General features: G+C 45.5%; 1 protein-coding gene across 11 annotated transcripts in view; it reads left to right on the top strand.

Moving 5' to 3' along the window:
• LOC128221838 (multiple epidermal growth factor-like domains protein 6) overlaps positions 1–19,500 on the top strand; it is a 98,869-nt gene that overhangs the window by 48,850 nt on the left and 30,519 nt on the right. For 7 of the 11 annotated variants that reach the window (XM_052930442.1, XM_052930441.1, XM_052930446.1 and 4 more), the window contains 10 exons: positions 206–973; positions 1,205–1,969; positions 2,865–3,617; positions 4,162–4,914; positions 6,296–6,471; positions 6,775–6,985; positions 7,772–7,990; positions 10,047–10,294; positions 10,610–10,706; positions 11,487–11,648. In XM_052930442.1, the coding sequence (XP_052786402.1) occupies positions 206–973; positions 1,205–1,969; positions 2,865–3,617; positions 4,162–4,914; positions 6,296–6,471; positions 6,775–6,985; positions 7,772–7,990; positions 10,047–10,294; positions 10,610–10,706; positions 11,487–11,648 (4,152 nt within the window). The remainder of the gene's footprint in view (positions 1–205; positions 974–1,204; positions 1,970–2,864; positions 3,618–4,161; positions 4,915–6,295; positions 6,472–6,774; positions 6,986–7,771; positions 7,991–10,046; positions 10,295–10,609; positions 10,707–11,486; positions 11,649–19,500) is intronic. The other 4 variants (XM_052930444.1, XM_052930447.1, XM_052930449.1 and 1 more) reach the window with 4 other exon arrangements.

Genomic DNA, 19,500 nt, shown 5'->3' with positions numbered 1-19,500 from the left:
TCATAATTATATAGTTTCCATCATAACTATATTGTTTCCATCATAATTATATAGTTTCCATCATAACTAAATAGTTTCCATCACAATTATAAAGTTTTGAAAACCTAATTCAATGTTGTCTAGTAAAATTGTACCAACAATGAATAATTAGTTTTCTATTTAATGAACCACAATATCCTCGTCATATGCTGTGAAATATTTGTAGAATGTAATACCGGGTTCGCTGGCCTGTCATGTAACATCTCGTGCCCCCCTAACTGTCGCGACAAGTGCGAACGATATGAAAGTTACACGTGCGCAGCGTGTTTAAATGGGTATTACGGTGCCACGTGCGATAATTCTTGCGGCTTTTGTGCGACCGGGACATGTTTCAAGGCAAATGGGACGTGTGTGGGGCGTTGCCGGGAGGGATATTACTCAGACATGTGTGATCTAACATGCCGCCAACTAAACTGTAGATCGTGTGACCGAACAAGTGGAGAATGCGCTACGTGTAAGCAGGGGCACTGGGGAAGTGATTGCTCACAGGATTGCAGTGCTGAATGCACGAGCTCATCCGATGGACTTGTTTACTGTAGTAAGGAAAACGGCAACTGCGAAATTGGAGCTTGCAACCCGGGCTTTTATTCCTTGACATGCCAGTCAGAATGCAGCAGAACTTGTCAGAAAGATCCGTACGGCAATCGAGACTGTGACTTCGGAACAGGAATCTGCAGAGACGGCTGCGAGGATGGATATTACGGCGACTATTGTGACAGACAGTGTCACGAAAACTGTAAAGGGCCCATTTGTGAGCGAGATGGGGAATGTAACAGGAGCCTCGGTTGTAGGGACGGCTTCGGTTGGTACGGTTTTGACTGCACCTTAAACTGCACAACTACCTGTACGGACAACACGTGTGACAGGGACGATGGCGTCTGTGACGAGTGCCGGAAACTACCACAACTACAGTCGCCTCTATGTCGATCAGCAGGTATCATCATACACTTAACACAAACTTCAATTACACACTTTATTACGTATTACTTGAGCAAGTCGTTCTTTGAAATAATTCTTATTTCGCTCGTTGTCAAATTTTTGTATATTATTTTCTATTAATTGGAAGAAATTGTGTCTGCAAAGCAGTCATTCCGGACCTCAAGAACAAGTTTTTAGCAAATACTGAAAATACCTATAATTGTACCGATGCTTTGTCATTTAACAGAATGTCGGCCTGATTCGAGCATGACGTACTTGTACGGGGCGGACTGCAATATATCATGTCCCCAGAACTGCGTCGACTCGTGCCACCGTTACTCGGCCAAATGTGATCAGTGTAAGCCCGGATTCTGGGATAGCCCTTGTGACCAGCAGTGTGGCAAATGTGCCACCGTTTCCTGTGATCAGGACTCAGGAGAATGTTTCAGCGACTGTAACCCTGGCTTCTACGGTTTGAATTGTGCCAGAACCTGTCCATACGGCGGTTGTGAGACATGTGACCGATTAACTGGAAGTTGTATTCTATGTAAGAAGGAGCTGTGGGGACAGAACTGTGAGAACTCGTGTAGTCCTAATTGCGACCCGTCCACTGGTGGTAACTGCAGTAAGGAAACCGGCGCTTGTGACAGTCAAGGATGTAGAACGGGCTTTTACAACCCATACTGCACTGCTGCTTGCAATTCAAACTGTTTTCCATACGAAGGAGAAAGCGTCGGATCGTGCGATTTCACAAACGGCAGATGTGACCGATCCTGTAGAACAGGTTGGCACGGGGACATGTGTGACCGCCCTTGCAGCCAGAACTGCGTAGATAGCACGTGCCATCGCGACGGGGAGTGCCACGTGGTTCTTGGATGCATCACAGGATTTCACGGTTTCAACTGCACTTCTAAATGTTCCGATACGTGTAACGATGATACATGTGACAGAACATTGGGCGTGTGTGCCGAGTGTCTTCAGGAAGTGAAAACTCCGAAATGCAGATCAGCAGGTACCCTTGCACGGCTGCATGGACGTGTTATTGCATGGACTGCATGGACGTGTTATTGCATGGAAGTGTTATTGCATGGACGTGTTGTTGCATGGACGTGTTATTGCATGGACGTGTGTGAGCAGAAGGGCTATATTTCACATAAAGCATGTACACATAATTGCATCCTGTGACAGATGTGTGAGCTGGTATTTGGAAAGGCTTCATTCTTTAACCACACAAACGAGCCAATCAATGCATGGAGTTGTGATTCGGAATGGCTACGTTTTCTTAACATAAGCAATATATAAGGCATTATAATTTTGCGTGTTTACGTCATGGTGATACATATATAGCGTCCAAAAACATGCACAGAGAGATTATACTTATATATAAGTATACACACTCGTATATAATTTTGGAAACTGACGTGAACTGACTCAATCAATTTAGCGCGTCTGTGAAAAGGGTTTTTGCTGTAATGGTGTGTGTGTGTGTGTGTGCTCTCATTCACAATTTGGCTGTCTGTTTTAATACTTCTATAGGAAGTAATATATTATTCAAAAGATGTACGTTCGTTCAGACTTTAAGCATCGCATTGCTTTGCATAATTGATTTATTTATATACCATAATGTTATGATGTTAGACTCTCTCCTCTCTCAAACAATTCACACCAAGCGTACGCCATCCCTCAGTTCCTGATGCTCGACCTCTCTGGGTATTCAGTTTAGATCATGCCAACTCAGTTTCCGTAAATGCATTTGTAAACACACACGCCGGTTTTCTCAGTTTCATCTGTCAGCTCATTCTTGCTATTTCACACCTTGCATTAACGGCAATGACTATGGCTTTATGTTTTGTTCACGTTACACCTCATATATTAACGCTTATATTCCATTTCATTCGCACTTGCAGCGTGTCCAGTAGGTTCGCACGGCCTTTTCTGCGAGTATAACTGCTCGGCCACATGTGAAAGCTCCTGCGGACGTTATACGTTACGTTGCGACTCGTGTGACGACGGATTTTATGGACACACGTGCAACGGCTCTTGTACCAACTGCATGACTGTAACATGTCAGCAGTCCAGTGGAACCTGTAATGGCATTTGTGTGGATGGCTATTATACCGACCAATGCTCCCGGCAGTGTATCCACACCGGCTGTATGACGTGTGATCGGCAGGCCGGTGAGTGTCTGACTTGTAAGCCAGGCTTGTACGGTGTACAGTGCAGCCTGCCATGTAGCGATCAGTGTGTTCCGTCATCCGATGGCAATGTTTACTGTAACAAAACAACAGGAAGCTGCATCGCTGGTGCATGCAGAGCTGGCTATTACGGAAGTACCTGCACGCAGACATGCCCCGGGGACTGTCGTGAAAACCCAGTAGATGGTCTGACGTATTGTGACTTCAGCACCGGGGAATGTCTCCACGGTTGCAATGATGGCTTCTTTGGAGAACAGTGCGAGCTAGAATGCAGCGAAAACTGTGCTGGCCAAGTCACAGTCTGTCGACGAGACGGATATTGTACCAACGGTTGTGTAGACAATCATTACGGGTCTTTTTGTGGGGAAATGTGCAACTCTTCCTGTACGGATAACCAGTGTGACCGGGTAGAAGGCATCTGCATGGACTGCCTCCAAGACAGGACGCCACTGTGCAGGGACGCAGGTAACAACACTCATGTCAGGAAGCTTACCACTGTTCCACGTTCATTCAGCATACATATCTTACCACTGTTCCACGTTCATTCAGCATACATATCTTACCACTGTTCCACGTTCATTCATCATACATATCTTACCACGAACTATTTAGTTACTCACACGTAGGTATTACCTTTCATATCATTGTACTCGTGCACATGTTTTAGACACACTGCTTCTGGTTATATAGGTTGAAGTGACACCTAACACATGGTCTTATATGCTTCTGTTTATAGTGTACTAATATGTTTCTGTTTATAGTGTATTAACACACGACATGTTTTGCTACTGTACAACAATTAATCCGCGCTTTTCCCGGTTTTATCAGTTTTAAGAAGTAAAAGTACAACTATTTACGTATTTGAAACATTTATGCAAGATGGCAGTGCAACTCGAGACAATGGTGCAATGTTAGCTGGTTTTACCTTCAGGTGTATCGGATTCATTGTTTCATTGTATTAACTTTGTTTGTCCAATGTCTAACAACTTGTTGTTTTGTTTCTTGATAGATTGTCCGTTACCGTACTATGGGCTTAAATGTAACGAGTCCTGTGCTGCTAATTGTCGGAATGGTGACTGCGATAGATACTCGGCACGTTGCACGAGTTGTGTGGCTGACTACTGGGGCGGCACGTGTACCCAGGCATGTGGACACTGTAGGGGAAACATATGTTATCAGAACAATGGCACGTGTCCGAGTGGATGTGATGACGGATTTTACTCCATTGATTGCACAGTTCCCTGTACATACCCAGGGTGTCAGACCTGTGATGACACTGGCGCATGCGCATCATGTAAGCAAGGCAGATATGGCACAAACTGTGATCGGGGGTGTAGCGGAAATTGTCTCCCAAGTTCCATCGATGGGTTTATCTACTGTAGCCGATCTCTGGGCTCCTGTAGCGAGAACCAATGTGTTTCGGGATATTACAGCAGCGACTGTAGTCAACAGTGTAGCTCAAACTGTGGAGTTGCTGCTGGATTTAGATCATGCGACATCGACGACGGCGAATGCGACGCTGAATGTGAACTAACGTGGTATGGCCCAAACTGTAGAACAATTTGTTCAAGCAATTGTTTGAATCAGAACTGCAACCGGACAGGAGAATGTCGCGAGGGCTGTACTGTCGGATACTGGGGAGAAATGTGTGAACGGACTTGCACGATGGCGCAAACATGTAACGACGGGACCTGCGATCAGGGACTGGGACGCTGCTTAGAGTGTGAAAGAGTTAACCCGTCACCTCGCTGTCGATCCGCAGGTACTGCTGCAAAAGTGATATGATATTAGGACATGCGAGAAGAAATTGAGTTTCGATTCTTTGATTTGTAAATGTTAAACTTGAAGAATGGGGTGATAAACGATCTGAACGATGTTAATATCATTTAAAGTTGAACTTATATTCACTTAATATTTTTCATCAGAAAATATTCCAACGATATTTTAAGCGATAAAGGTCATGGGCTGGAGTTTAAACGTACGAAGGCTGAGATTTCTTAGCAATTACATTCACATTGCGTGGATTTTTTTAAAGATAATATTTAATGGCCAGGAACTTCAAATATGTACCCTAAACAACATCGAGTTGTTTTTTTAGTAAGCATGCAATATTTATTCATTAAGATTTTTGTTATCTATTTACTACTATACTAGCACACGTCTGAATTTCACTGAACCACTTATACCTGGCTTTCTTTTACAGTTAAAATCTTCTTATTGACATTCCTACAAAGTCTGGAAGCGAGAAAGTCATGTCTGTATGTTTTTCGAGAAAGGCCCGTCTGTGTGTTTTTCGAGAAAGGCCCGTCTGTGTGTTTTTCGAGAAAGGCCCGTCTGTGTGTTTTTCGAGAAAGGCCCGTCTGTGTGTTTTTCGAGAAAGGCCTGTCTGTATGGTTTTCGAGAAAGGCCTGTCTGTATGGTTTTCGAGAAAGGCCCGTCTGTATGTTTGTCGAGAAAGGCCCGTCTGTGTGTTTTTCGAGAAAGGCCTGTCTGTATGTTTGTCGAGAAAGGCCTATCTATATGTTTGTCGAGAAAGGCCTGTCTATGTTTGTCGAGAAAGGCATGTCTATATGTTTGTAGAGAAAGGCCTGGGTATATGTTTGTAGAGAAAGGCCTGTCTATATGTTTGTCGAGAAAGGCCTGTCTGTATGTTTGTAGAGAAAGGCCTGTCTGTATGTTTGTCTGCCAGTACGTAATGCTTGTCTAAACATTGCCCCCACCCCATTGTCATCATGATGCTTTAGCGTACTTGCCGTCTTTTCATATTTGTCGTAGCAAGTGTTTGGTTTGAACGCATTAACACGTCTAAAATCAGCTTAAACACTCTCTCGTGGCCTTGTCGTTGGCAGAGGCATATATTTGCTCACACTGCCTATAAACTGAATCTGTTGTATGTGGTGATTTCATTAGAAATAGTGTGTTTTCATATCATATCCGAACCATCGATGCGAATTAAGTATTGATTATGACACATGTATATAATATAGAAATGATTGTAGTATTTGCAGGGAAATTGACGTCAAACATTTGTTCGACTAATATCTTTGGAAATTGAAAGCATATTTTCCATTCATATAACACGAAAACGGTATCAAATTTATAGAAGAGTAACAAAAGAGTCTCAATTTTCCGTTCTCTTTCAGCCTGCACCCCCTCCAACACGTGGGGTGTGTTCTGCGACCGCACCTGCCCAGCAAACTGTCGTGGTGACACGTGTGACAGGGACACCGGCGAGTGCGCAGGCGGATGTAAGGACACGTACTTCGGAGACTACTGTAACATGACATGTCCCAACTGCCTACAGGACATGTGCTTCCAGGTAAGGTACCTCTAATTATGCAACAAGAACATGTACTTCTATGAAGTTCGTCTTTCGTTTCCAATTGGTTAGAATTTGTAAACCTATTAGATAACATTTGAGTTTCCTGGGTCTGCTTTCTACGTTGTAGCATGGGCTAGCTAGGGCTCTAACCTTTAGCCGTTAAAGGCAACATTCCATGGTGAAATTTGTTTATAAAGTGGTTTCAATGGAAGTGAAACGTGTACGAACACTATAAGCTTACATTCAAGCGCTTGATGTGTGTCCCATGTCGCAGAGTAAACGACTGATTGTTACTTTCAGAACAATGGTAACTGTGTATCAGGTTGCAAACACGGATACCACAAGCTTGATTGTAACACCATGTGCCTCTACCCCGGATGTAGGAACTGTGATCGGACGGAGGGCAAGTGTATCACGTGTAAGACGGGCCTCTTCGGAGAAGAGTGTGACCGGGACTGTGAGCGGAGCTGTGGGGAGTCGGGCGGTGTCCTCTCCTGCAACAGGTTTACAGGTTGGTGGGGTTTTAACTGATCTCGACCTGGATTGGTTCAAGACGGCCCTCCTCGGCAAGGAGTGTCGGTTGTGTTGGTAGTGTTCTATTTATGTTTTGCCTTGCAAGACGGGCCTCAATGGCAAACAGTGTGAGCGGAAATGCGCCTGGAGCTTGGTTAGGGTGCGGTGGGGTGGTGTTATTTCTAACAACAGGTGAACAGGGTTGTGGGACTTGAACTGTTCTTCTCAATTATATTGCGCTTAAGTTATTCCGTCAAATGACGATCTCTCGGTAAAGTGTACATGGTCGAGGTTTCAACGATTAAATTGATTCAGCCCGTGTGGTGAGCGTTCCTGGCGTGTTTTTCGCAACGAGTCTGTGTGAACACGGCACGTAGCTCGAACACGATCATGGTTTACTGTGCCCCGTATATCCCATTTCGGGTCACCTATCAACCCCGTAACGTATATAACACGTCGACAACCTGTTAACATTGGTCAATTTATGGAAACTGTTTCATTCATTCATTGGAATCGGAAAACAGACGCCATTTGGTACAATATAAACATTAGTGACCCAGTATGGTAAAATATGGGGTCACCGTGAATGTGACTAGTCCTGGACAAATGACGTTGCGTCATTCACGTTGGAGGAGTGACATGGTAAGATAACGTGTAACAGTATCGAACACAAGTATTATTAATTCTAAGGATCAAGCAAAATTTAACAAAGTAAGTTAAACAGACCTAAGAAAGTTATGATATTAAGATATTTGTTTCACGTTTATGTTTCAATTGTCTGCAGGAAACTGTGACGCGAGGTTCTGCAAGGACGGCTGGTACAACCTGCAGTGCACAGACAAGTGTAGCGACTTCTGTGAAACCAACAACAACCAGTGTGAGTTCGAGACCGGCACGTGCTCGCCATGTGCGCTCGGCTGGTACGGCCAGAAGTGCGATGGCGAATGTAGTACCAACTGTAAGAATAAGAACTGCACAGTGACGGCAACGAATTGTAGAGAAGGTAAATACCGGAACATTTGGGGTTTAAGTTTAAAGATTATATAGATACAGAGTTTAGAGAAAGGTGCATGGCAACCAGAGCGTTACTATAATGATGCTATATATAGAGATCTAGCGAACAGAATTGTTCTATAAACAAGAAGGTGGAGTTATTGCCATAGCCGTCGGATGAAGATATTTATAATATTTCCATAGTGGTCGGAAGAATATAGTTGAGGCTTATCCATAGTCGTCGGACGAAGGAACTCGAGATATTGCCATCGTCGGAAGGAAGGAAGAAGTCGAGATATTGCCATCCTAGTTGGAAGGAAGAAGTCGAGATATTGCCATCCTCGTCGGAAGGAAGAAGTCGAGATATTGCCATCCTCGTCGGAAGGAAGAAGTCGAGATATTGCCATCCTCGTCGGAAGAACAAAGTCGAGGTATTGCTATCGTCGGAAGGAAGGAAGAAGTCGAGATATTGCCATCTTAGTCGGAAGGAAGAAATCGAGATATTGCCATCGTCGTAAGGTAGGAAGAAGTCGAGATATTGCCATCCTAGTCGGAAGGAAGAAGTCGAGATATTACCATCCTCGTCGGAAGCAGAGAGTCGAGATATTGCTTTAGTCGTCGGAATAAGTAAGTTCAGATATTTCTTTAGACGTCGGAATAAGGAAGTCGCATATTTTAGTTCTTAATAAGAATGTTGAGATGTTTCCATAGTCGTCGGACGAAGGAAGTCGAGATATTGCCATCGTCGTCGGACGAAGGAAGTCGAGATATTGCCATCCTCGTCGGACGAAGGAAGTCGAGATATTGCCATCCTCGTCGGACGAAGGAAGTCGAGATATTGCCATCGTCGTCGGACGAAGGAAGTCGAGATTATAAGTATCTTCCATGGCAGAGAGTGTAAGATAGGTTCATCCCGACCCGAGCGTTTGGTGTTTTGCGGAAACGAGGTTTACCGAGTTTCCGCAAAGCACCCTGCGCGAGGGTCGGGATGAACCTATCTTACACGAGCGGCTATGGTAGATGCTTTTTCTCCCACCTCAGTTAAACAAAATTAAGTGAAAGTGTATTTTTTGCTTGAACTCTTTTGTGCGTAGAGAAAATAATGCATATGGATATTTGATAACTCGTGGTTGTCATGGATATGCGCGCATTGATTCAGATTATGTTACTAGTCAAAGGGGTCTTTAAATAGTATTGATGAGAGTGGAGCATTATTTTATGAAAGGTGCGTGAAACTTTTTTTATGGTGACAATTGAAGCGAGAAACAGTTAATTAGCATTCTAAATATTGCCATAAGACAAGGTTTCTATGATGCTACAGACGACTGTTTTCAACAAGGGAAGTAACTTCAATAATGTGACCGTTAAAAAAGAGTTCCATACGGGCATTTTATCTTCGCCCGTGGGCAAGATAAGAATTTCTAGCATGGTTAAATTATTGGATCTACTTATCTGAGGTGGGAGAAATTGCCATCGTCGTCGGAGGAAGGAAGTCGAGATATTGTCATCGTAGTCGAAAGTCGAGATATTGCCATCGTCGTCGTCGGAAGGAAGTCGAGATACTGCCATCGTCGTCGGGAGAAGAATGTCGAGATATTGCCATCGTCGTCGGAGGAAGGAAGTCGAGATACTGTTATCGTCGTCGGACGAAGGAAGTCGAGATATTGCCATCGTCGTCGAAAGACGAAAGTCGAAATATTGCCATCGTCGTCGTCGGAAGGAAGTCGAGATACTGCCGTCGTCGTCGGAAGAAGAAAGTCGATATAGTGTCATCGTCGTCATACGAAGGAAGTCGAGATATTATTGTCATCGTAGTCGAAGGAAGAATGTCGAGATACTGCCATCGTCGTCGGAAGAAGAAAGTCGAGATATTGCTTTATTCGTTGGCGTGGTTGAAGTGCAATAATTAGAAAAGAAATATTTAATTAAGCTATTATTATAAACACGTACTCTACTGAGAAAAGGGTACATCGCTTAAAGGGCGATGCTTTTGTTATTCGTTGTGTGGAATGCATATATAGTTACAAGGGTCTGCAGCACACTATGTATGCGTTTTATCTTCACAGGCTGCACAGACGGGTTCTGGGGATCCGAGTGTCAGAAGGTGTGCTCAGTGAACTGTCAAAACAAGGCGTGTGACGCCGTGACATCTGCTTGCAGGTTCGGTTGTAACCAGAGTCGCTGGTACGGACAGCTATGCGACACGGAGTGTGGAGCCAACTGTGTAGGTGGCGTTTGTGACAGGAGCGGGACCTGCACCGGCGGGTGTGTGGTCGGCTATTACGGAGCCATGTGTGAGAACCAGTGTGGTGAGGTGAGAAACAATTGTGATCTTGAACACTCGCTACTCGATTATGTAATACGCTAGATTGGGTCAAATGGTCCATATCGACCCTGGTGATTTAAATAAATAATTCTAGAAATGTTCGATGATATAACATTATCAACAGAATGCTACACATCGATATCAAGATGATTTTTTAAAGGAATAAAATACTAAAAAAAGCAGAACAATGGACCATTTTAGAACGATATTTACACTGTAACGTACACGTTTTCTTTGGGGGACCTTTCAATGTAATCAATGGTGTATATTAATATTATTAATAGTGAATAATTCCATTTTTAGAGCTCCAAATGTAATGACGGCACCTGTAACCGGGAGACGGGACTTTGTGATGATTGTTTTGACACGGCCCCCCGCCCGACCAATTGTCCCACCGCAGGTATGTTTATAAATGCTATAATTCAGTCTGATCTGTGTAAATAAAAATTAGTTTTTAAAGTTACGAGTATGCTATAAACTGGTGTTTTGAGATTGGAATATATGAGGGTTCGAGTGACGACTAGAGAAAGATAGCGATGGGAAGATACATGTAGTTTCATGCGATGATTAATTAAGACAACTGTTGCCTTTTTCTCAATCTTATCTGCACATCATTCATAATATGGACATGCCTTCATTGTGCAGGGTTTCACTGACTTGGTGGTACTCCTCACCATCACCTTTCCTCTTCCACATATGACTTACAGTGGCTGTGTGATATAGGATACAGTCGCTTGCAGTGGCTGTGTGATATAGGATATAGTCGCTTGCATTGGCTGTGTGATATAAGATATAGTCGCTTGCATTGGCTGTGTGATATAGGATATAGTCGCTTGCAGTGGCTGTGTGATAAAAACATTCTACCTTTTTACACATAACAGTGTGTAAATCTTAAGAGGACTTGAACAGTCAACATTGAATAAACAAACACACTAATTGAGAGATTTAATTTACTGTCAGTATATTTATCATGTACTTGACAATGCGATGACAAACTTACTTTTTTCCGTTTGAAATGTGTTAAAATATTTAATATTGTTTTCACAAAAAGAAATACAAAGCTGTTTCTTATAAAACGTTGAACTATATGGCAACTGCTAGTATTAACTCACATCCCACATGTACACAGACTTAAATTGTGTGAATGAGACGGACTATGTAACTTGCTTATCTCCTGCAGACTGCCCGGCTGGAAAGGCAGGTGACCAATGTACTGATGATTGTCCGAGCACGAATTGTCTGTACAATCAATGTGACCGGTACGCCCCTAGCAACTGCAAGGCATGTCGACCTGGCTACTATGGTAACCTGTGTGCACAGACGTGTCCCAATTGTAAAACAGGTAAGTTGATGAGCGAACGAAGTGTCCCATCACAAAACCCTTTGGCAATTATGAACCTACGTGGTCTTCTATTATTTGATGGTACCGCACATTACATTGTCCGTTCATGTCGACCTATAACGGATAATCTTATTTCCCGGCGAACGGTATTTATGTGGATAAGTTTACGTTTATTTTAGCATGAGTAAAAATGTTGTTTACCTTCTTTGGTGGTGTTTTTATAAAAACATTCGTGTTGACACTTTATACAGGGTAGTCCAACTGTGTATTGCATCCCAATAATTCGTGTTGACAGAACGTGCGACTACTTGCATTGGACATATACTCTACTGACTACTTGCATTGGACACAAACTCTTCTGAGTTCTTGCACTGGACACAGACTCTCCTGACTACTTGCATTGGACACAGACTCTCCTGACTACTTGCATTGGACACAGACTCTCCTGACTTCGTGCATGGGACACAGACTCTCCTGATTACTTGCATTGGACACAGACTCTCCTGACTACTTGCATGTGACACAGACTCTCCTGACTGCTTGCATTGGACACAGACTCTCCTGACTACTTGCATGTGACACAGATTCTCCTGACTACTTGCATGAAACACAGACTCTCCTGAGTTCTTGCATGTAACACAGACTCTCCTGACTACTTGCATTGGACACAGACTCTCCTGACTACTTGCATGGGACACAGATTCTCCTGACTACTTACATGGGACACAGACTCTCCTGAGTTCTTGCATGGGACACAGACTCTCCTGACTACTTGCATGGGAAACAGACTCTCCTGACTACTTGCATGGGACACAGACTCTCCTGACTTCTTGCATGGGACACAGACTCTCCTGACTACTTGCATGGGAAACAGACTCTCCTGACTACTTGCATGGGACACAGACTCTCCTGACTTCTTGCATGGGACACAGACTCTCGAGACTACTTGCATTGGACACAGACTCTCCAGACTACTTGCATGGGACACATACTCTCCTGACTACTTGCATTGGACACAGACTCTCCTGACTACTTCCATTGGACACAGACTCTCCTGACTACTTGCATTGGACACAGACTCTCCTGACTACTTGCATTGGACACAAACTCTCCTGAGTTCTTGCACTTGACACAGACTCTCCTGACTATTTGCATTGGACACAGACTCTCCTGACTACTTGCATGTGACACAGACTCTCCTGACTTCTTGCATGGGACACAGACTCTCCTGATTACTTGCATTGGACACAGACACTCCTGACTACTTGCATGTGACACAGACTCTCCTGACTACTTGCATTGGACACAGACTCTCCTGACTACTTGCATGTGACACAGATTCTCCTGACTACTTGCATGAAACACAGACTCTCCTGAGTTCTTGCATGTAACACAGACTCTCCTGACTACTTGCATTGGACACAGACTCTCCTGACTACTTGCATGGGACACAGATTCTCCTGACTACTTACATGGAACACAGACTCTCCTGAGTTCTTGCATGGGACACAGACTCTCCTGACTACTTGCATGTGACACAGACTCTCCTGATTACTTGCATGGGAAACAGACTCTCCTGACTACTTGCATGGGACACAGACTCTCCTGACTTCTTGCATGGGACACAGACTCTCGAGACTACTTGCATTGGACACAGACTCTCCAGACTACTTGCATGGGACACATACTCTCCTGACTACTTGCATGGGACACAGACTCTCCTGACTACTTGCATTGGACACAGACTCCCGAGACTACTTGCATGGGACACAGACTCTCGAGACTACTTGCATGGGACACGGACTCCTGAGACTACTTGCATGTGACACAGACTCTCCTGACTACTTGCATGGGACACAGACTCTCCTGACTACTTGCATAGGACACAGACTCTCGAGACTTCTTGCATGGGACACGGACTCCTGAGACTACTTGCATGTGACACAGACTCTCCTGACTACTTGCATGTGACACAGACTCTCCTGACTATTCGCATTGGACACAGACTATCCAGACTACTTGCATGTGACACATACTTTCCAGACTACTTGCATGTAACACAGACTCTCCTGACTACTTGCATTGGACACAGACTCTCCTGACTACTTGCATTGGACACAGACTCTCCTGACTACTTGCATGGGACACAGACTCTCCTGACTACTTGCATGGGATACGGACTCTCGAGACTACTTGCATGGGACACGGACTCCCGAGACTACTTGCATGGGACACAGACTCTCGAGACTACTTGCATGGGACACGGACTCCTGAGACTACTTGCATGTGACACAGACTCTCCTGACTACTTGCATGGGACACAGACTCTCCTGACTACTTGCATAGGACACAGACTCTCGAGACTTCTTGCATGGGACACGGACTCCTGAGACTACTTGCATGTGACACAGACTCTCCTGACTACTTGCATGTGACACAGACTCTCCTGACTACTTGCATTGGACACAGACTCTCCTGACTACTTGCATGTGACACAAACTCTCCTGACTATTCGCATTGGACACAGACTATCCAGACTACTTGCATGTGACACGGACTCCTGAGACTACTTGCATGTGACACGGACTCTCCTGACTACTTGCATGGGACACAGACTCTCCTGACTACTTGCATAGGACACAGACTCTCGAGACTACTTGCATGGGACACGGACTCCCGAGACTACTTGCATGTGACACAAACTCTCCTGACTACTTGCATTGGACACGGACTTTCCTGACTACTTGCATGGGACACAGACTCTCCTGACTACTTGCATGGGACACAGACTCTCGAGACTACTTGCATGGGACACGGACTCCCGAGACTACTTGCATGGGACACAGACTCTCCTGACTACTTGCATTGGACACGGACTCTCCTGACTACTTACATTGGACACAGACTCTCCTGACTACTTGCATGGGAGACAGACTCTCCTGACTACTTGCATGGGACACAGACTCTCCTGACTACTTGCATGGGACACAGACTCTCCTGACTACTTGCATGGGAAACAGACTCTCCTGACTACTTGCATTGGACACAGACTCTCCTGACTACTTGCATTGGACACAGACTTTCCTGACTACTTGCATGTGACACAAACTCTCCTGACTATTTGCATTGGACACAGACTATCCTGACTACTTGCATGGGACACATACTTTTCAGACTACTTGCATGTAACACAGACTCTCCTGACTACTTGCATTGGACACAGACTCTCCTGACTACTTGCATTGGACACAGACTCTCCTGACTACTTGCATGGGACACAGACTGTCCTGACTACTTGCATGGGATACGGACTCTCGAGACTACTTGCATGGGACACGGACTCCCGAGACTACTTGCATGGGACACAGACTCTTGAGACTACTTGCATGGGACACGGACTCCTGAGACTACTTGCATGTGACACAGACTCTCCTGACTACTTGCATGGGACACAGACTCTCCTGACTACTTGCATAGGACACAGACTCTCGAGACTACTTGCATGGGACACGGACTCCCGAGACTACTTGCATGTGACACAGACTCTCCTGACTACTTGCATTGGACACGTACTTTCCTGACTACTTGCATGGGACACAGACTCTCCTGACTACTTGCATGGGACACAGACTCTCGAGACTACTTGCATGGGACACGGACTCCCGAGACTACTTGCATGTGACACAGACTCTCCTGACTACTTGCATTGGACACGGACTCTCCTGACTACTTACATTGGACACAGACTATCCTGACTACTTGCATGGGACACAGACTCTCCTGACTACTTGCATGTGACACAGACTCTCCTGACTACTTGCATGGGACACAGACTCTCCTGACTACTTGCATTGGACACAGACTCTCCTGACTTCTTGCATGGGACACAGACTCTCCTGATTATTTGCATGTGACACAGACTCTCCTGACTACTTGCATGTGACACAGACTCTCCTGACTTCTTGCATGGGACACAGACTCTCCTGATTACTTGTATTGGACACAGACTCTCCTGTCTTCTTGCATGAGACACAGGCTCTCCAGACTACTTGCATGGGACACAGACTCTCCTGACTACTTGCATGTGACACAGACTCTCCTGACTTCTTGCATGGGACACAGACTCTCCTGATTACTTGCAATGGACACAGACTCTCCTGTCTTCTTGTATGGACACAGACTCTCCTGACTACTTGCATGGGACACAGACTCTCCTGACTACTTGCATTGGACACAGACTCTCCTGACTTCTTGCATGGGACACAGACTCTCCTGTCTTCTTGCATGAGACACAGACTGTCCAGACTGCTTGCATGGGACACAGACTCTCCTTACTACTTGCATGTGACACAGACTCTCCAGACTACTTGCATGGGACACAGACTCTCCTGACTACTTGTATGGGACACTGATTTTCCTGTCTACTTGTATTGGACACAGACTCTCCTGACTATTTGCATTGGACACAGACTCTCCTGACTACTTGCATGTGACACAGAATCTCCTGACTACGTGCAAGTGACACAGACTCTCCTGACTACTTACATGTGACACAGACTCTCCAAACTACTTGCAAGGGGCACAGACTCTCCAGACTAATCACTGGAGACAAATACTCTTCAGACTAATCACAGGTGGCACATACTCTCCAGATAATCACAGCGGACACATACTCTCCAGAAAATCACAGGGGGCACATACTCTCCAGACTAACCACAGGGGGCACAGACTCCAGATAATCACAAGGGGCACCTATTCTCCAGATACTCACAGGGGACACATACTCTCAAGAAAATCACAGGGGGCACATACTCTCCAGACTAACCACAGGGGACACAGACTCTCCAGATAATCACAAGGGGCACTTACTCTCCAGATAATCACAGGGGACACATACTCTCCAGACTAATCACAGGGTGCACAGACTCTCCAGACTAATCACAGTGGACACAGACTTTCGAGACTACTTGCATGGGACACGGACTCCCGAGACTACTTGCATGTGACACAGACTCTCCTGACTACTTGCATGGGACACAGACTCTCCTGACTACTTGCATGGGACACGGACTCCCAAGACTACTTGCATGTGACACAGACTCTCCTGACTACTTGCATTGGACACGGACTCTCCTGACTACTTACATTGGACACAGACTCTCCTGACTACTTGCATGGGATACATACTCTCCTGACTACTTGCATGGGACACAGACTCTCCTGACTACTTGCATGGGGACACAGACTCTCCTGACTATTTGCATGGGACACAGACTCTCCTGATTACTTGCATTGGACACAGACTCTCCAGACTACTTGCATGGGACACAGACTCTCCTGACTACTTGCATGGGACACAGACTCTCCTGACTACTTGCATTGGACACAGACTCTCCTGACTTCTTGCATGGGACACAGACTCTCCTGTCTTCTTGCATGAGACACAGACTGTCCAGACTACTTGCATGGGACACAGACTCTCCTTACTACTTGCATGTGACACAGACTCTCCAGACTACTTGCATGGGACACGGACTCTCCTGACTGCTTGCATGGGACACTGATTTTCCTGTCTACTTGCATTGGACACAGACTCTCCTGACTATTTGCATTGGACACAGACTCTCCTGACTACTTGCATGTGACACAGAATCTCCTGACTACGTGCAAGTGACACAGACTCTCCTGACTACTTACATGTGACACAGACTCTCCAAACTACTTGCAAGGGGCAAAGACTCTCCAGACTAATCACTGGAGACAAATACTCTCCAGATAATCACAGCGGACACATACTCTCCAGAAAATCACAGGAGGCACATACTCTCCAGACTAACCACAGGGGGCACAGACTCCAGATAATCACAAGGGGCACCTATTCTCCAGATAATCACAGGGGACACATACTCTCCAGAAAATCAAAGGGGGCACATACTCTCCAGACTAACCACAGGGGGCACAGACTCTCCAGATAATCACAAGGGGCACCTACTCTCCAGATAATCACAGGGGACACATACTCTCCAGACTAATCACAGGGTGCACAGACTCTCCAGACTAATCACAGTGGACACAGACTCTCCAGACCAATCACAGGGGGCACATACTCTCCAGACTAATCACAGGAGGCACAGACTCTTCAGATAATCACAGGGGACACAGACTCTCCAGACTAATCACAGGGGGCATATACTCTCCAGACTAATCACAGGGGGACAGACTCTCCAGATAATCACAAGGGGCATCTACTATCCAGATAATCACAGGGGGCACATATTCTCTATTTAATCACAGGGGACACATACTCTCCAGACTTATCAAAGGGGACACACGTATACTCTCCAGACTAATCACAGGGGACACATACTTTCCAGACTAATCACAGGGGACACATACTCTCCAGACTAATCACAGGGGATACATGCTCTCCAAATTAATCACAGGGGACACATACTCTCCAGACTAATCACAGGGGACACATACTCTCCAGACTAATCACAGGGGACACATATTCTCCAGACTAATCAGAGGGGACACATGTTCTCCAAATTAATCACAGGGGACACATATTCTCCAGACTAATCACAGGGTACACATGTTCTCCAGACTAATCACAGGGTGCACAGACTCTCCAGACCAATCACAGGGGGCACCTACTTCCCAGACTAATCACAGGGGACACATGCTCTCCAAATTAATCACAGGGGACACATACTCTCCAGACTAATCGCAGGGGACACATACTTTCCAGACTAATCACAGGGGACACATACTTTCCAGACTAATCACAGGGGACACATACTCTCCAGACTAATCACAGGGGACACATACTCTCCAGACTAATCACAGGGGACACATACTCTCCAGACTAATCACAGGGGGCACATACTCTCCAGACTAATCACAGGGGACACATACTTTCCAGACTAATCACAGGGGACACATACTCTCCAGACTAATCACAGGGGGCACATACTCTCCAGACTAATCACAGGGGACACATACTCTCCTGACTACTCACACGGGGCGCAGACTCTCCAGACTAATCACAGGGGGCACCTACTTCCCAGACTAATCACAGGGGACACATACTTTCCAGACTAATCACAGGGGACACATACTCTCCAGACTAATCGCAGGGGACACATACTCTCCAGACTAATCACAGGGGACACATACTCTCCAGACTAATCACAGGGGGCACATATTCTCCAGACTAATCACAGGGGACACATACTTTCCAGACTAATCACAGGGGACACATACTCTCCAGACTAATCACAGGGGACACATACTTTCCAGACTAATCACAGGGTGCACAGACTCTCCAGACCAATCACAGGGGGTACCTACTTCCCAGACTAATCACAGGGGACACATGCTCTCCAAATTAATCACAGGGGACACATACTCTCCAGACTAATCACAGGGGACACATATTCTCCAGACTAATCACAGGGGACACATACTTTCCAGACTAATCACAGGGGACACATACTCTCCAGACTAATCACAGGGGGCACATACTCTCCAGACTAATCACAGGGGACACATACTTTCCAGACTAATCACAGGGGACATATACTCTCCAGACTAATCACAGGGGGCACATACTCTCCAGACTAATCACAGGGGGCACATACTTTCCAGACTAATCACAGGGGACACATACTCTCCAGACTAATCACAGGGGACACATACTCTCCAGACTAATCGCAGGGGGCACATACTCTCCAGACTAATCACAGGGGGCACATACTCTCCAGACTAATCACAGGGGGCACATACTCTCCAGACTAATCACAGGGGACACATACTCTCCAGACTAATCACAGGGGACACATACTCTCCA

This window comes from Mya arenaria, chromosome 16 (assembly GCF_026914265.1).
Source record: "Mya arenaria isolate MELC-2E11 chromosome 16, ASM2691426v1".
In the NCBI taxonomy this organism is placed as follows: domain Eukaryota; kingdom Metazoa; phylum Mollusca; class Bivalvia; order Myida; family Myidae; genus Mya; species Mya arenaria.
Note: the sequence above shows the minus strand (reverse complement) of the source record. Positions and strands in the feature narration are given on the sequence as shown.